The sequence below is a fragment of the Hippoglossus stenolepis genome, chromosome 1 (assembly GCF_022539355.2).
Source record: "Hippoglossus stenolepis isolate QCI-W04-F060 chromosome 1, HSTE1.2, whole genome shotgun sequence".
Taxonomy (NCBI): domain Eukaryota; kingdom Metazoa; phylum Chordata; class Actinopteri; order Pleuronectiformes; family Pleuronectidae; genus Hippoglossus; species Hippoglossus stenolepis.
The window spans coordinates 25,340,012-25,356,893 of record NC_061483.1 but is presented as its reverse complement, the minus strand read 5'-3'; the positions used below and the strand labels follow the sequence as shown (position 1 = coordinate 25,356,893).

At 42.6% G+C, this 16,882-nt stretch overlaps 1 protein-coding gene across 9 annotated transcripts in view; it reads right to left on the bottom strand.

Annotated features, from left to right (window-relative positions):
* LOC118105787 (A-kinase anchor protein 13) overlaps nucleotides 1-16,882 on the bottom strand; it is a 111,356-nt gene that overhangs the window by 32,102 nt on the left and 62,372 nt on the right. For 4 of the 9 annotated variants that reach the window (XM_035153622.2, XM_035153631.2, XM_035153642.2 and 1 more), the window contains exons 11-19: nucleotides 14,064-14,209; nucleotides 11,465-11,814; nucleotides 10,513-10,560; nucleotides 8,166-8,228; nucleotides 6,886-7,063; nucleotides 6,070-6,172; nucleotides 5,464-5,589; nucleotides 2,486-2,528; nucleotides 2,171-2,282 (exon numbers count right to left, since the gene is read on the bottom strand). In XM_035153622.2, the coding sequence (XP_035009513.2) occupies nucleotides 2,171-2,282; nucleotides 2,486-2,528; nucleotides 5,464-5,589; nucleotides 6,070-6,172; nucleotides 6,886-7,063; nucleotides 8,166-8,228; nucleotides 10,513-10,560; nucleotides 11,465-11,814; nucleotides 14,064-14,209 (1,169 nt within the window). The remainder of the gene's footprint in view (nucleotides 1-2,170; nucleotides 2,283-2,485; nucleotides 2,529-5,463; nucleotides 5,590-6,069; nucleotides 6,173-6,885; nucleotides 7,064-8,165; nucleotides 8,229-10,512; nucleotides 10,561-11,464; nucleotides 11,815-14,063; nucleotides 14,210-16,882) is intronic. The other 5 variants (XM_035153659.2, XM_047339539.1, XM_035153679.2 and 2 more) reach the window with 4 other exon arrangements.

Sequence of the window (16,882 nt, the reverse complement as noted above, 5' to 3'; positions counted from 1 at the left end):
GAAACTTAATAAAGTATTTTTCACAGTAGCTAGAAAAAAACAAAAGCAAAACAAAAACAGTTCCACTTATTAGTAAAACACAGGAAGCAAAGGACGATTCTCAGCACATTCCCTTTGGCTACAAGCGAACACAATGGAAGAATGAATCACTTGTGACATCTAAACCAGCGATTTAAACAAAAAGATGTCCTCGTGAAATATAACGTAACAGGCAATGACTTCAGCGGAATAACACTTCAGCCACGAAAGGAACACCGGTCACTTTTAACACATGATATTGTGACAGTCTCTCTCTCCGTAATCTGACTGGGAAAGCAGAGCTTTCTGTTCTGTTAGCCTACCTCCAACCAACTTTTCCATCTCAGCGACAAGCTATGGCTCCCTGTGAATCTCCTGTATAACATCCCTGGATGTGGTCGAATGGCTGAAGCTACAACCAGCACAGAGACTACATCAGGAACACTGAAATGAGGAAATGACTGCATGGCTACGGGAGGTGCTATTTCTGCAATGACCCTTCGGTCCAGTTATCACACAACTAGACACTATGACAACACAGCACAAACTAGTTCCCCCAGAACATTCACACTTTTGATTTGTGCTGAAACTGTATCTCGGTAGTGTATTCAAAACAGAACAGAAGTAAAAAATGATTTAGATGTTTTTAATTCTGTCCTTCTTATTCACATTAATTCAATAAATAAAAAAGTAAGAGAGAGATGGGTGCTGAGGGGCCACTTTAACTGTCACTAAATACATTAGTCAATTATGGATGAAATTCAACAACCCCAATAAGGACATCAACGTTTTGTAATTGTCTTGGATTCTAAATGACGTATAAAATAATTTTGAGCTTTGACGGGAAGCGAGCAGCTGTAAGCATGTTCCGTCATAACCCTGTTTCTTTAAAAGCAAAGCAGCGACCAAGGTTAGTGAAGACATAAGAAAACCACAAGCAACTTCATCTTCCTGTTTTACTTCCTGTTCACCTCTGTGTCTCTTTGCAAGGGCAGACACATTTTCAGAAAGCACACAGACATTTCACCCCACTATTTATATCCCCAATTACATGGTTCAAAACTGTAAATTCAAGACTTTAAGACTTTTTAATACCACGAAACAAGCTGTTTGATACTAGATTCACAATCATACCGACCAGATAATATGGAAATCAGTAGGGCAATATGGCCTTGAATTATTTATTGTCAGGACATAGAAAGATGGATTAAACAATTAAAAATGACAAATTCATTCAGCAGTAGCAGTTGCTGCTAAAGGTCTAATAGGGATGACGGATACGCCGAAAGACTGCGCAGCCTTCTCTGCACACAATGTACTGTCACAACACTCCCACTTTTAGCTTACAGCCATGTAATGTCTCCTGACAGCCTGCAGCTCGATACAAAAACATTTTATAACTAACATTACTGCCTGTTGCGGAAAAGAGGAAATATTTTTTACTTTTGTAAATTCAATTTAAGACTTTTTTGCCTCCTTTTTTGAGGAAACTGAATTCAACTGTTTTTAAGATTTGTGATGACCTGCAGATATCCTTTTATCAGTGCAATTTAAAGGTATACGGGTTCAGGATTATCATTATTCATAATGCCATTTCTTAAGTCTCACAGGGAAATTACATTTAGGTAAATCCCCTTACATGCTTTTGTTCTGTATGTAAAAGAAAGATGACTGCGACCACATCTTCCACCTGAGATGAGGTCTGTGATGTGAAAAATGTTGTGGTCTCAAAAACAAACCCACTGGGGAAATGTGAATGTCGGGACATTACAAGAAACACAGACTTGCCCTAAAGCAAGACATATAACCCCCGGTGACCCAACAGGAGCTGCTCAGAGACCAGCAGAGGAAGATGCACAGGACAGCTTCCAATGTGAATGTGTGCACACATACAAATGTGGAGCAGTGTGAGGCTGAGAGGCAGCCAGTTGTTCAGTCATCCTTGCTTGAACAAATAAATGTTTAAGGAGGAGAAGGCCATGAAAGGACACAGAAGTTTGACCAAACAAAGTGCAGACACGGAGACTCAGCTCTGAGGAACAGTGCATTAAAGAGGCTATAGAGTTATAAATACAGAGCAAATATAGTCTACATTCAAAGTCCTGCTGCAGTTTTATTAAGGAGAACTAAATAAAACTCCACGTTCTCTCACCCTGGTCTTTTTGTACATCTTGTTCTTGAGGTAGCTGAAAGTCCGGCTGACTTTCGTCACACTCTTTCCGTCAGTGTCACTCCGCAGAGGCCCAGGCTCTTCCTCTGATATACTGAAACAGACACGCACACACACACATGCACAATATCCTTAACAGCAGCACTTTACATCACATACCTGTTCTCTAATTCTGAAAATGGTTGTTTTTTGGAATGGAATTTTTCCCACACAGACTCTTTATAGAACTATAATCATCATAGCTACAGTAAAAAACTAAAGAACTGTTTTCTGGTGATGTGTATTTGCAGGACTGACCTGTATGCTAGTGACCCAGAGGTGCTGGAAAACGACCTCATACCTGGAAAGAAACAGGAAAGGATGTAAGCAGTAGAACAAAGATTCAGGAGGTGGTATAAACAGGACAGGTTTTTTTTATTTGCTAAGGAAATGGTTCTTCCTCTGTCTATTTTGGGCAGTGAAAATCTCTGTTTAGGGGTTGAACACACTTGCAACTGTGCTGTCCTGGTTTCCCCTGAAGTGACGGAACGACCTTACAGACCTAATAGTTAAAAAAATCTGTCTGTAGTCCAGAAGCCTCTCAGTTCATGTCCTGGTTACAAGAGCTGGACGAGCAACACAATAATGCCCTTGAGCAATGCACTTCACCTTTAGGTACCCTCGGCCAGCCTGTGTGGAAGCTGACAACAAAATGGCTCTGGCACCGACGAGGGTGGCACGAAAAATAAAGGCCAAAAGCTGAAGCCAGTTCTGCCTTTAGATCCAGTGCCATTAATGGCTGCTAGACACTGGCTCAGAAAAGTATCTGGCTGCCAAACACCAATGCCTATGAACTCTGAAAATACAAAGTCATTTTTTCCCACAGTAAATGATACTCATTCTGTCAAAGACATGCTGGCTGCCACTACATTGTTTTACCCGAGCTCCACCCACAGTCCCCTACAGATTATCTAACTCTAGTAACTGCAGCGTTTTTCCCAAAGAATTTGATCCATATCGGTAACGGAGTGCAAGCAAGTGTACGGCAACAAACGCTTTTGTTCATTATGAAACTGGGGCGGGACAATTCAGAATATGGAGGGTCGCCACAGTCTAGATAATTAATGGAAAACACTGAACTGTCACTGTTCATTCTGATTATAAAATATATGGATAAATAAAAATACCAATAATAGTAATAATTAAAACAAGTGAAAATGAGCCAAAAAAAATCACCAGAGACTCAGTTGGCTTCAGCTGATCATGGGTATGCTTCTTTTCGAAGGAACTTCTCTGCCTCCTTCTAAACATCATAATTTATTCCAAATATTCGGACTTACACAGAAATATGCAAAGAATTGCTCGCTCTGCTCTGCATCAGAAAGTCAAACCCCCAAAACCGCATAATGAGGGCAAAGTTTTGGCCTTCCTGTGTTGCTAGCAACATAGTCAAGGAGACGGAGAACACTAATGGAAATATCTCACAGATAAGAAAAGGGAAGGAATGGCTCTGCGACTTTGACTAAAGGTGACAGGCTCACATTTATCTGCAGGGAAGAAAGAGCTTCTTCATTTCACCTGCACTGTTTACGATCATTCCTTTCCTCTTTCTCTGCTGATTGTGTTTCATTTTTTGCAAAGAGACAAATCCAAAGACTAATCTTGGTGAAAGGTCAGCTAAAAACAGGGCCAGGTAGGGAGACAAGAGATGCCAAGGTCTTATTTAATGTTGTCAACTGGAATTATTAACACAAAGCGTGCTGCCTATGTGAAAGGTAGTTTTCTACACCAGTGGCTTTGCTAGAAACTAATTGAACATTCACACAAGCAGCATTATATGGGCAGTAATTAGGGGTTTCCTTGTGAAAAGTTTGCTGCATCTGAACTTTTGGGCTCCATCTGCCTTCAGCATCGAGTTGTGTTGGGGGCGAAGTGCAAATCTGGCATAAATCCTACAGAGAGCACTCACCCTCTACAAAAGTGTTCAAATGGAAAGGTCGCAGCAAAGTTTAGGCTGTATATTTCTGCATACTCTCTAAGAATATTAAACATAATCCATTATTTGTATTTTGTGATTGAATGTTATGATATTTTTTTCAGAGTGGCAGATTTCCTTCAGCCGACCTTGTCTACATCTAATCTGAGTGGTTACAGAAATATTTTTGACACCTCCAGAGAGGCTGCATAAACACAATACTTCCACTCATGGGTGAACATCAATCCATCCATTATCTACTATGCTAAGTATTTGAGGGTGGTTGGGGAGCTAGAGCCAATCCCAGCTGACATTGAGGTGGAGTACACTCTGGACAGGTCGCAAGCATATCACAGCATACAGACACAAACAACCACTCACACCACCCACTCATATTTACATTCACACATATGGACAATTTAGAGTCTAGCTAACCCTAATCCATGTCTTTGGATTGTGGGAGGAAGTGGCCGGAGAAAACCCACGCAGACATCCATACTATTACGTTTGAAAACTGCATTTTAAACTAAAACGACATCTGTCCACACGATCATTTTGGCCCCTTATCAATTTGAATCCCCTTCTAACATTCCTGAGAAAGGATGTCACGTGACCACTCAAGTGTGTGCCGGGGTACACAGATTGCTCAAATAATAGCTAATCTCCTCCGCATGTACGCAGTTCTATCATTGTAAAATTCAGAGTTCTACTGTACAACAGCTGTTAGCAAAGACAACAGGGTCAGCAACGCTCGTAATTGATTATCCATGTTGTGTTCCACACGTGTAGCCAAGGCTAATGCCGGCTGTTTCCTTTTAGAAGGGGATCATGTCATAGAAGAGGAATGAGTGAAAGCTACGCCATGACAAAAAGACCCAATCACCAATTGGTTGTGAATGTCTATGTCGTCTTTTCCAAACATCTCACTTTCTACCCATGCAGACTGTGATTAAAATGGGACCAGCAGCGTTTTCAAACTTCTCTGTTTTAGCAGCTTTAAAAGACTGGAGTAGTGCAGACACCTGGCTTATCCGTAGCAGAGTTGATGTATTTTCAAATGAAAATGTAATAGTATGGATGTACCCTCAGAGATAACATGCACCCTCCACACAGTCAAGCTGGGATTCAAACCGGGAACCTTCTTGCTGTGGGGGGACAGTGCTGCCCACCACAGAAAGGGAAAAAGAGAGAATTACCGCTGGAGCTATCTATCTAGTGAGCTATTGCCGCACAAAGGGTGGACATCTGGACACAACTATTGTTTGGAATCCGACACCACAGCTACTTCCTACTGCAGCTACTGTGCGTTTACGGTACTCACTTAAGTTATCCTCATCCTCACTAGATGAAGAATCCCCGTAAATGAAATGAGACTTAGATTTGTTGAGGATTGGGGAAAGGTTGAAAGAGAAGGAAATTCGCCTCTTATGTCTCAGGCGTCCCACCGCTGAGCGGGAGGAAGCAAGGGAGGAAAGAACCAGAACAGGATCAGATCACTTACGAAAGAATAGTAACTTCATGGAAGCAGTGAAGAATGGTAGGGGATATGAGGTAGAATTGTCAGGATGGGGAAAAGCTTAAATTTCTGACAAATTAAATGGTGCCAAGACCAAGTAAGCTTGTAAATAATTGATTGAATAAACAGGAACCTTTCGATTTTACTTACATACTTATTTCACAACATTTTTATCTAGATAGAAAACAATGATTTCTCTTCATCTTAAAATGACTGATCTAATATGGTAAAGTAAAACAGTAAGAGGACCATATGAAATTCTCTTTGAATTATTTTTTTTTTATTGTTTAGCTTAGTTATTTACCACTTTATTAAATCTAAAAGTATAAAAGAAAGGCATCTATTGATGCGGCGGAATGTTACAAGTATTGGCCGTGATCAGTAATCATGGCCTCACAGCTTGTCACTCACCATCGATGTCTCTCTGGCTGATGGCGAGCATGGATACAGACTTGGTGAGGGGCAGGGTCATGGCAGAACAGCTATTTCGCAGAGGCCGATATCGCCTCGATTTCTGCAGGAAGAGACACAAAGTTTAGTGTGAGGTCACATGACAAAGTGACTGAAAAGGACAGTAAACCATGCATATATGACAGATATGGAACAAAACATCACCAGTCGCTTCATGTGAAACAGGAACGAGGAACTCTAAGGGGAAACTAGACAAATGGTTTGTGACGTTGTGTTGACAATTTGTTTTAAATTCAATGAGAGCGGAGTGAAGCCCCCTGAGGAGAGTAATGTTTATTAAAATCGTACTAATCCCAGAACTGAAAAGTCAGAAATTTCCCCCAAACTGTTTATGAGTCTTGTTTATGTGCGAGCTTTAAACATCAGTTTCTCCTCTCATGTGAATTAGGCTGAGGAAGTTTTTTGAGGATCCCTCTGGGCCGACTGTGTGACAGTATGAAGATATGACATCTAAAGGACAAATCTAATGAGTTTGTGTGTTTGTGTGTGTGTACTTGTACTTATATATTTGTGGGGGCATTTTGAGCATAGACCTTACTGAGTGAGCACATTTGGCCGGTTCTCACTTTTTTAAAGGCTCGTTTGAGGGTTAAGATTGTTAAGGTAAGGGGCTGGCATTATGCATTATGACTATGAGTGTCCTCACTAAGATATAAGTACAATAATGTATGTGTGTGTGTGTGTGTGTGTGTGTGTGTGTGTGTGTGTGTGTGTGTGTGTGTGTGTGTGTGTGTGTGTGTGTGTTTGTTAGCTGACCGCCTCTTGTAGTCTTTCATGCTCCCCCAGCTCCTCCTGCTCCTCTGTCAGAGAAACCAGTGAGCCCCTGTCGTCGCTGTCTTGTCGGGGGATCCTTAATGGCTCCAGGATTCGGGGCCCCTGGGGGGTGGGGCCCCTCAGTTCTTCTTGCACCCCACTGAGCCCCTCCAAGCTGTAGCTGTGTGGACAAGCAACAGGCAGAGGTGACCTCAATATACACTGTTCTTGTCAAGGTTTACTGGTTACACGCAACTACTGTACTGCATCAAACAAAAATAGACATGCACACATGCACCTGTTGATGGACTCACACGCACACAGCCCCACACACGCACACACACACACGCACGCACGCACGCACACACGCACACGCACACACACACGCACGCACACACACACACAGCTGGTCCTGCGTAGTGTTTAGCCAGCTGAGTTATCACCGGGCTCCCTAGCAGATTTATAACTGAAGCAGGTGCAAATGATTTCCTACATCAGCATCAACATAGAGAGCTGTGATTTACAAACCCAATTACATCGATCTATGACTGGAAATAAGAGGCCTTGAAGAATCCAATACAATGATTATGGAGAAGTAAACTACAGCTACATTTCAGGATGAGCTATGCAACGGCTCCGGCTGCAGCTCTATTCGCTTCAGGACAGATTCGGTGATAGTTAAAGCTGCAGCAGTAAATCTCTGCTATCTGCAGCCCGTGGCTCTGTATGGCACTCCATTATCCAGCAAATCATCAGTCCAGCACATTCAAACATCAGTAACCTAAACTGGACCAAGAGAATCATGACTTGGTGATTATCAGTGACCAGCGATGGAGCAGCACTCACTGAACCTCCGGGCTGTGAATGCAGTTGACTATATTTGTCATATTAAGGTCTCCATGCTGCCAGTATTATTACATACGAGCCTACAGAGCCAGAAGGTCCCCGGCACTGACACATAAATAAAACCAGCAGCTGCAGGAAGTGACTGACTGTTTGAATGACAGACTGGCTGATTAACTTCCCTGACTGACTAGGGCAGTCATACATCCACATGGGTATATACACCCACAACAATGACAAATGCAAATCAGGCAGCATTTAAATATGACCAATTCAAAGTAGGTCAAGTGCTCTTTGCAAGACAAAGTAAGAAAAACACACACACACACACACACACACACACACACACACACACACACACACACACACACACACACACACACACACACACACACACACACACACACACACACACACACACACACACACACACACAGTACCTGGGGGATCTAACTACTTCCACACCGTGACTGTGAGGAACATCGGGAGGGCACCAGCTGATGCTGACAGAGTGTGAAGTGGAGCGGTTAGTCAGCAGAAGAATGGAGGCGGACAGGAGAGAGGACTGATGGGAAGGTGGATAAGCGAGTATGGCAGAGTAATAATGATGCAGATAGTGGCGGATGTGAGGAGTTGCAGGGACGTCGGAGGAGAGCGACGATGTTCTGCCATCAAAAGGACTACTGCTCAGAGCGCAGCATACAGCTACGACAATTTCACACCATCACACACACACGTATTTCCTGCTGCAGCATTATGGTAACATCACACCCAGAGAGGAAGTAAACTCGAAAACAAAGATGTTAGTCTACTGATAACACTGTTGAAGCCACTGCGGCAGTGAGCAGTGTTGTTATTTCAGTCTGAATGTGAAAGATACCATCCAAGGAGAGCAGTGGTCTCTGACAGTAACAGTCAGGTCATAATTATTACCTGACAGACTGGCTGATATTAGTGTTCATTATTAGCTATTCACAGTTAGCACTTGCAGTATGTCAGCTGGATTCACAGCGCGCAAATGTTAAAGAAGCAATAAGCTCTTTTTTATGTTGATGCTCATCAGAATAAACGTAATCCAGAGTGAGTCCGTGATGCTCTGATTTTGGCTCATTGCAAACAATAAGAACTTATTGATCGATTGATTGATAAGAATCCTAATATTTCAGAACAAGATAAGAATGTTGAAGAAATCAGCGACGCTCATATCTGAGCTCAAAGGGCCATGTCTGACCTACTCTCTTCCATTGGCTCATACTACAACAAATGGAAACCACTAATACAGAGTACAGTAAATGATTGACGCAGTCTATACTGTAATGATATTCTCCTCTCACAGTATCTCATTCTGGTCTCCAAATAGGATCCTCTGGTCTCTGAGCCCATATTGTTTGACGGCGAATTAGCTTCTGTGGGCAACAGCTAATATTTTGGGGCTTCCTGTGTAGACAGTGGCTATCGTAAGATGGTCAAGCTCCGTCTTCTACTCGCCATGCAATGTTTACAGTGCAACTAGTTTTTATTACACGACTTAAACGTTTATTCACACAAAATACAAACAGTGATAGTTTTTGTAGGTGCTTTAGGTCCAGACGACATTTTGGCTAATCTCTATTAACAGCTATCTGTATATGAATGCAGATCAATTAAAAAGTCAATACTTTCAATGTGTTCTGCCTCTTTCTCTCCAAACTGACTGTTTACCTGCGGAGCGTACAAAAGCCTGCACAATCGTGATTGGTCAAGCTAAAAATGTAAACCAGAAGGCTTCCGGCCCCAAATACCTTCACCTACAGATTATGCACATTCACATGCATAATTTCTAACCTCTGTAGGGCTTTACTGCTACATGTTGCTTGGTTCCCTATCCCAAAGAACTAGACTACACCTACACTGCACTACACATAGGTCTGTTATCACCAGCCTCAAGGATGGATGCCTTGGCCAATTACAGGCGCAAAACTTTCTCCATCTTCAACAACCATCACGACAAGTCTAGGTCAATAGTTTGACTCAGCCCTAAAGAAATAAAAAATCTCTGCTATCTGTCATAGCAGCACGTTCACAAGCCGTGGTGCATACACAAGCCTTAAGCACAGGCCTGTGTGGAGCCACCACAGGTGCAAATCTTAGTGATAGTAGCAATAGTTAAAACTTTGAAGGCTGAAGTGGAGAAGGGTTCCACGCACAGTCATGAACAGCAATTGAACAGGGGTCGATGACACTGACTCATTCCTCATTGCTGCCTCCTCCCTCTTTCCTGCTTGACTTTAGTGCAGTTTTTCACACAGTCATTCTCGCATCTAACCATTCTGCACACAAGCAGAAAAACTTCAATCTTGTTTTTACTGCGGTGGCACACCGTCTCCTCCAGGATTGAACTCAAAACTCCACTGATGTCTTTACAGTTTTGAAAAATTCCCTACAGAAAGTTTTTACACCCAAAAAAATGCTCTGTTGTCAGTCTCTGGCCAACACAGTCCTGTGACTTCCCTCTTTCTGTGTGGCTGCTTGTTACCACTGCATTACAATACACCAGTGTGTCTCAACCATAGATTTGCCACAGTACATCGTGCACATTCCAGCGGGTGAAAAGAGCAACATTTTTCAGAGCGGTAGCCTGCAGGGATGGAGCGCAGTGCAGCAGAAGTTCAGCAAGCATACATTAAAAACAAAGTGGGAGATCCAAACACAGAGACGCACACACACACAGGCTACACCTACATGAAAACTGTCATTTCATGTCACCTAGCAACAAGCGTTAAACTGACTGTTGTGATTCATTGGTACCTTCTCCTGTGAAAGGTCGGCTTCCCCTCACCAGGGCTACGGATGGAACTGCGGGTGATCAATGAGACAGAGACAGGAAGTGGTGGATGATGTGTGAGATGAGTCAGGATATGAGGGGATGGCAGGTCATTAAGAGCATAATCAATAAATGAACAATTTTACTGATGAAGGGTCTATAAATATTCTGAGGATATAGCTCTGAGGCACACGCCACCATGTTGGAAGAGTCGTAACACATCACATTTATCCAGAGTAACAATCCTAATAGATTTAATAATTAATGAATAGATTTTGGGAAACACTTGTTTGCTTTCTTGCCAAGAGTTTGATGATAAAATTGATGAGAGCAGATGAAAGCTTGGTGACAATGGCTGTTTCAGCTGAACCTGAATGTCGTAAAAATAGCAGCTGTTAAAGAGACTAAAACAGTTACTTTTCTATTTTCACTCCAACATCGTGTCACGGGCCTTTTATTGCCAGACAACTACTCTGCAGACTTTCATCGACAGGTCGCTGCTCTAACATGAGTGTGAAGCGATATGTGTTAACTGATGACTACTGTGCGTGATGCTGAGGGTGTGAAGTGTGTGGCTTTAAGTGTCTGTGCAAGTTGAGGTGTGTATCTCTTGGCTCTTTGTGCGTCTGCATCTGTGTGTGTACAATTTTGGCAGCTCCCTACAAACATCAGACAAATGGCAACGCAGCTGGTCACAGCAGGAGGAATAACTCTACATGGCACAGAGGGAGTGACATCAGCGCATCCTAATAATACATCTGCACTCATCAGGTCTGCTGACGTCTAATGACAAACACCAGACTAACACAAGCTGCTAATGTCTGGACAAAGAACTAATATTGCTCTCTCCAAATCAGTCAACCTTTATCCACAATGTAATTAGAAATCATTCATCGCAATGAATGGATTTTAATTTAAACCTCTGCACAATCTCACCTCCGTTGGTTCATCTCGCCGTCCCCCCTGTTGTTCTTTCCGGGACCCCAGCTGTGGCGGCGAAGAGGCGACAGGGAGCGGATGCTGTTCCGGAGGAGACAAGAGCGCCGCGGCACCTCTGTCACTCTGTCTTTGGCCTCTTCTTCAGCTTCTCCCGCTCCTCCACCTCCGTCCGGACCTGCAGAGGTAGCCCCTGTCCGTACGCCCTCCTCTGGGCTCCAGTTGCAGCCCAGGTGCTGGCTGCCCTCAGGACTGGAGCTGGACGGGCCGACACTGGCGGTGTCGTCTGTGGAGGAACAGGAGATGGACACCTCGCTGGCACTGTCTCCTCCTGTCACTGGTTCGTCATTCTGCAGACATAACAAAAAAAATAAATATATATATATATAGTATAATAATAATAATAATAATAATATAAAGTAATAATATATACAATATATTTATATTCTTAAAATTCCTACTGCCCTGCATTGTTTACAGACAGGGAACTGTCAAAGTAAAAGAAACTCCATCCAAAAGTGATAGTTTACCATGAGCCTCAAGAAACCTGAGTCAAACTCCAACAAAATCTTTATTGATTTATTATTTCAGGGACCAGACATGTGTAAAAGTAGTGTTTTTTTAAGCACTCACTTCTGTCCCTCATTTAATCAAGGAGTGCCTTTGTGGAGAGAGAACTATAATTGGCAGTGTTAGATTCATGCTCTGCTCAGTCACACAGGAAGAGAAACCTTTAACCCTGAACAAGAAAGTAACTTACGGGAATTCAATATAGTTTCAGTTCTGTCAGACACATAGAGGTACAATAGAATAGAATACAAAACAAAACAAAAGAAGAGAATAGCCTATCACACTGTACCCATTAGCATTTCTTCACCAAAGCATGAGATGAATTAGGAGGAGTTGGAAGAGCTATTTAACCCACAGGAATGGCATATAATGAGGACCAAATGGCAAGGCTGAGGGATAATGAGCCAGAGCCGATTTATAGCAACACTGCCATTAAAACAAGCACCAATAAATAATGGCTACCATGTGAAAACAAATGTTATTTTCCAGGAAAATGTTTCTACTTCTTTTCTAGGTTTATACATGCCTGTTTGAAAGGCTGTCATTGTGATACGAGATTTGTCAACTAATATGCATCTTTGCAAATGATAAAATGCAAAATTCATGGTGGGTTTTACCTGTCTGACAGCTCTGTGACACAGGTAAGGAGTATAACTATGAAAGGAAATATTACTGTAATTGCGATCTGGCCTGACTCTGGTGGGAACCAGCTCCTGTGTGCGCACACAGGTTTGGGACAGTCCATTTAGAGCTAATCTGTAGGTGTGAGCTTTAACTGGGGCTATTGTGCAGCCAGCTGCAGTGTGAGAGCCGAGCATAGAGCTGCCTCTGTTGGGAGAGCGGGGAATGAAAGATCTGCTTTATGCTGCATACACGACTTCCTTTGGGAGAGAGAGGACGCATGAGTTTATTTGTGTGTGTGCGTGCGTGTGTGCGCACGCGCGTTCAGACTGCATGTGACTGCAGTGTATGTTTGTGAGTCACATGACTTTAGCTTCAGAGGAGAATTCAGCTAGGTTTTAAACTTGATTGCATATTTTCGGCTTTTAGACGATGCTCACATCCTCACACATTATAATTAATGAGCATGTAAAGTTATACTAAAAGAGAAATTTACAGTCCTGCATCGTGTAAAGGAAAGACAATTTCCCTACAGAGAGCAGTAAAGACATTAATCCTCTCAATTCAGCCTTCAGTCTTTGTTTGGAATCAAAGCTTGTGGACTTCATGGCACATTTCACCCGCCATTGTCTCTCTGCAGTGCCCTACCCCTCTCAGCATCATACTGTAAACTCCCAGGCAGCTGATTCCTTGCGCTGACTCTTCCCATTGTTGTTTACAACAAAAAGGGACATGCGGTTCACATTACCATAAGCATGTTTCAAGTGCCCAGCACAGCAGAAATTGAGAAATACCAGTATTTCAACTTTAACCAAAGGGCGCCCGACTTCAAACAGACTTTCAATAGCAGAGCCGAGTGACAGCAGGGACCAAGGCTTGCACCTCCCTGGCAGCAGCAGCATGGAACTGCTGGGCTTAAAAAGATGCTTAGTAGATGTTTGGCATCTCAGCCTTGGGTGCTGATATATAAAGAAGCTGAGCACAGACTGACAAAATAGCTTTATATACAGCCTATAATCCCAATAGGACAAATCGCAGGGGCAAACACAAAATGTTTTCTGACTGAATGTACTGTATGTTTAGACTGGAGCCATTAAAGGTGAACACTGCAGCAAAGTTTGTTTGCTTCTTCTTATTTTTATATTTATATTATATTTTTATATTTACTGGGCTCTGTAACAAGCTGGTTCAAACTCATACAGCAACGCAGTTTATATTACAGGGATTTGAGCCTCAGATAAACACTATTAGAATTGATCTCACACTGATTTCCAGGGAGTGGACGGTCATTTCCCCTGCTGGCAAATTCATCTAATTGGCAAACCAGTCCAGCGTGTGTGTCATGGAGGTGGCACTTTCCCACCCAACCCTGGCTATGAAAAGAAAATACATCAGCAGTGTGTCCGACCTTTCTGAAGACGCTGTCATATCCGGGCTCTACGTTCAGGAAGCTCTCTATGTCGCTGCCAGAGTCTCTGTGAGCTGTGGAGGGACAACTGGTGGTGCTGCCGGTCCTACTGGGCAAACTGGGAAACGCTGATGACTGTGAGGATCCTGTGAGACAAAACAATAACGTGTTAACGATTAAATGTCAGATGTTGACAGGAGGAGAGAAGAAGAGGAATGTTAACCATAAAACATTTTAAATTAGAGGAGAAATCTTGACATTCTGTTTGTGTGATTAAACTTAAATTCCATGTTAATATTTTCTCAGTGAGAGCACTCACTCCAAAATAATATATTTTCATTCACTGCTCTCAAACACAAGCAGGTCTGTTAGACATCAGTGCAGGAATTTGAGAAGGTGTGAAAAGCCTGCACGGATCAATGGCCAACTGTCCTCACTAAAGCCGTCTGTGCTGAACTGCAAAGGCAAACAATTACTGTTTGTGTGTTCCAAAAGGTCTAAGGGCCAGAACTGAAAATCTCACTTAGAGAAAAATTGCTGAAACTGAAAATGCTATTGATGCTACGGAGAGTGCAGCAAAAACAGTTTTTTATGACAGCGCAGCATCACATATACCATTAGTCACCCTGAGGCCAACTGCACCCTGATGTTAGAAGTAATTTACTCTTAGTAAACAGTTGTTTGCTGAGGAGGAATGAGAAATACCATGCGGACAAGTTTGAAGTCTGAACATCAGCTACACTGATGTGCACTTAAGTAGGTCACTTTTCCACCTGAACCACAGCCACCGATGTATTACATTTAATGTCTTCAAGACAAAGCAGCTTCAACAGAATGGTCTCGTAGAAAACTTTTGGTCTGAAGTCCCAGGTCGCTGCCTCTCAGCAAGGCCCCAATGTTTCTTAACCACAGCAGCTATTCAGTAGCAACACACCATGAGTCATTTTTAAGTAAAAATAAATAAAATAGCCCCCTTACCCAGCGAAAAGCAATCCATCCTCAAGTCTGCACACAGAACAACACTTCAAATGCAATGGTGTTTTGCAGCTTTCTGTACATGTAAGGACATGTACAGATAAGTATCCCACAGCTGACTAAAAGAGGAAGATTGTACCCGCAGCCACAGACGTATAACAGCAGGCTGACTTTAGCCAGCTGCCAAGAACAACTAGATGAGATCATTCACCGGGGTTTGTTATTTTGCATCATTTCTCATGTCTATTTTCTGCGTGAAAAGCGGAAGTCGTTCTTTATCCCTCAGGCTTATTTATCGTCCCCTGCAGTCATGTGAGCGGGAGGAAGTTCCATCTGTGCATGTGCGTGTCCTGTATATGTGGCCATACAGTGTAGCCCCTTTTCCACTGGACAAAACACCCACTAAAATCTGGCTTTTTTCTGCAATGGGATGGATACAATCAGCATTCACTCCCAAGTCAAATGAGTGTGCAGTAAACACTTTATCAGCTCCGATCGGCAGTAATGAAAACGTGACACTGAGGCCAACACACTAATTTCTTCTTCTTCACTTTGTCAGTCTAGAAGCTGATCCTCCACCTTTCTGCGCAGTGTTATGACGCACATTGAACTTCCGGGCATTGGCGGATTAGAAGCACTTTACGTTTGTGTACTTGTGTTTTTTACATCAACAAAAACAATGTGCAACAGTTTTTTCTTCATATCGTGAAAGATGCAACGCTGGCAAGACAGCAAGGTGAGGGAGCTTCTCAGTCTCAGACACGGTTGTGACGTCGAACATGACCCACCAGGTTAAAAAAGAAAAGAAATGCAAACTGCTGTTGGCAATGGGCAAGGAGTCAATCACCTTTATTTAGTGGATTTACCAGCGATTAAAAAAATCTGCGTGTACTCGCAAATGTTGGTGTAGAAGAGGTATACGAGTGTCCTCATAGAGGTGTTGCATTCCCACCAAAAACATCCAGAGTAGAGAAAACTAAAAATGTCAATATTTACTGCCAAGTTAAGGGATTATGAAAGTTTCCATCAACTGCAAAAATCAAATGTGACTGATCTTGAGAGATGAAGAAAAATGGCAGCAATTTTCCACGTTAATGCTGAACCAGGTCAAAGGTTGCAGTCAAATAGTTACTGTTGTTGGTGTTTTATGAAGAAAGAGGAGGCCAAGCAGAACTCGGGAGGAGAAATGCTTAGATGAATGAAAAAACTGAAAACTAGACATCATCAAAAATAATCTGTAGAAATGAGATGTGGTGATTAATAACAGACAAGACAAAGTATCTAAAAGGCCTCCTTGTCTAATAACACTCTTCTGTACATGTTCATACTCTTAGTCCACATAAGTCGCCACTGAGGCTACCTTAACGGATTTCCCTCAGTGCAGATAAAAGCAGCACTTATAGATTAAATGCCTTTTTTTCCTTTTACCCTTACATTTCCCTGTCCAATATTTTCTGAGAACACGACAGGTCAAATTTGTTCCAGTTTCTTTGTGTGACTGTTTGTAGATGGTGACAGAGCTGAGAAACCACAGAGGACTAAGCACTCTGGATACACTGTGAGGTCTAAGACTACATCACACTGCTCAGTTTTGTTTGAAAATGCATCAACTCTGCTGCGGATATGTACTCACTTCGGAGTTTTTGGAGCCGCTAAAATTGAGAAGTTTGAAAACTCCCGTGGCTACAGTTTAGTCAGGTCAGGCAGAAACGGAGATGTTTGGAAACGATGACATAGACACTCACAACTGCTTGCTGATTGGGTCTTTTTGGTCACATCATAGCTTTCGCTGATTCCTCAGGATCCTATCACATGACCCCTTTCCAGAATAAAACAACTGGCAT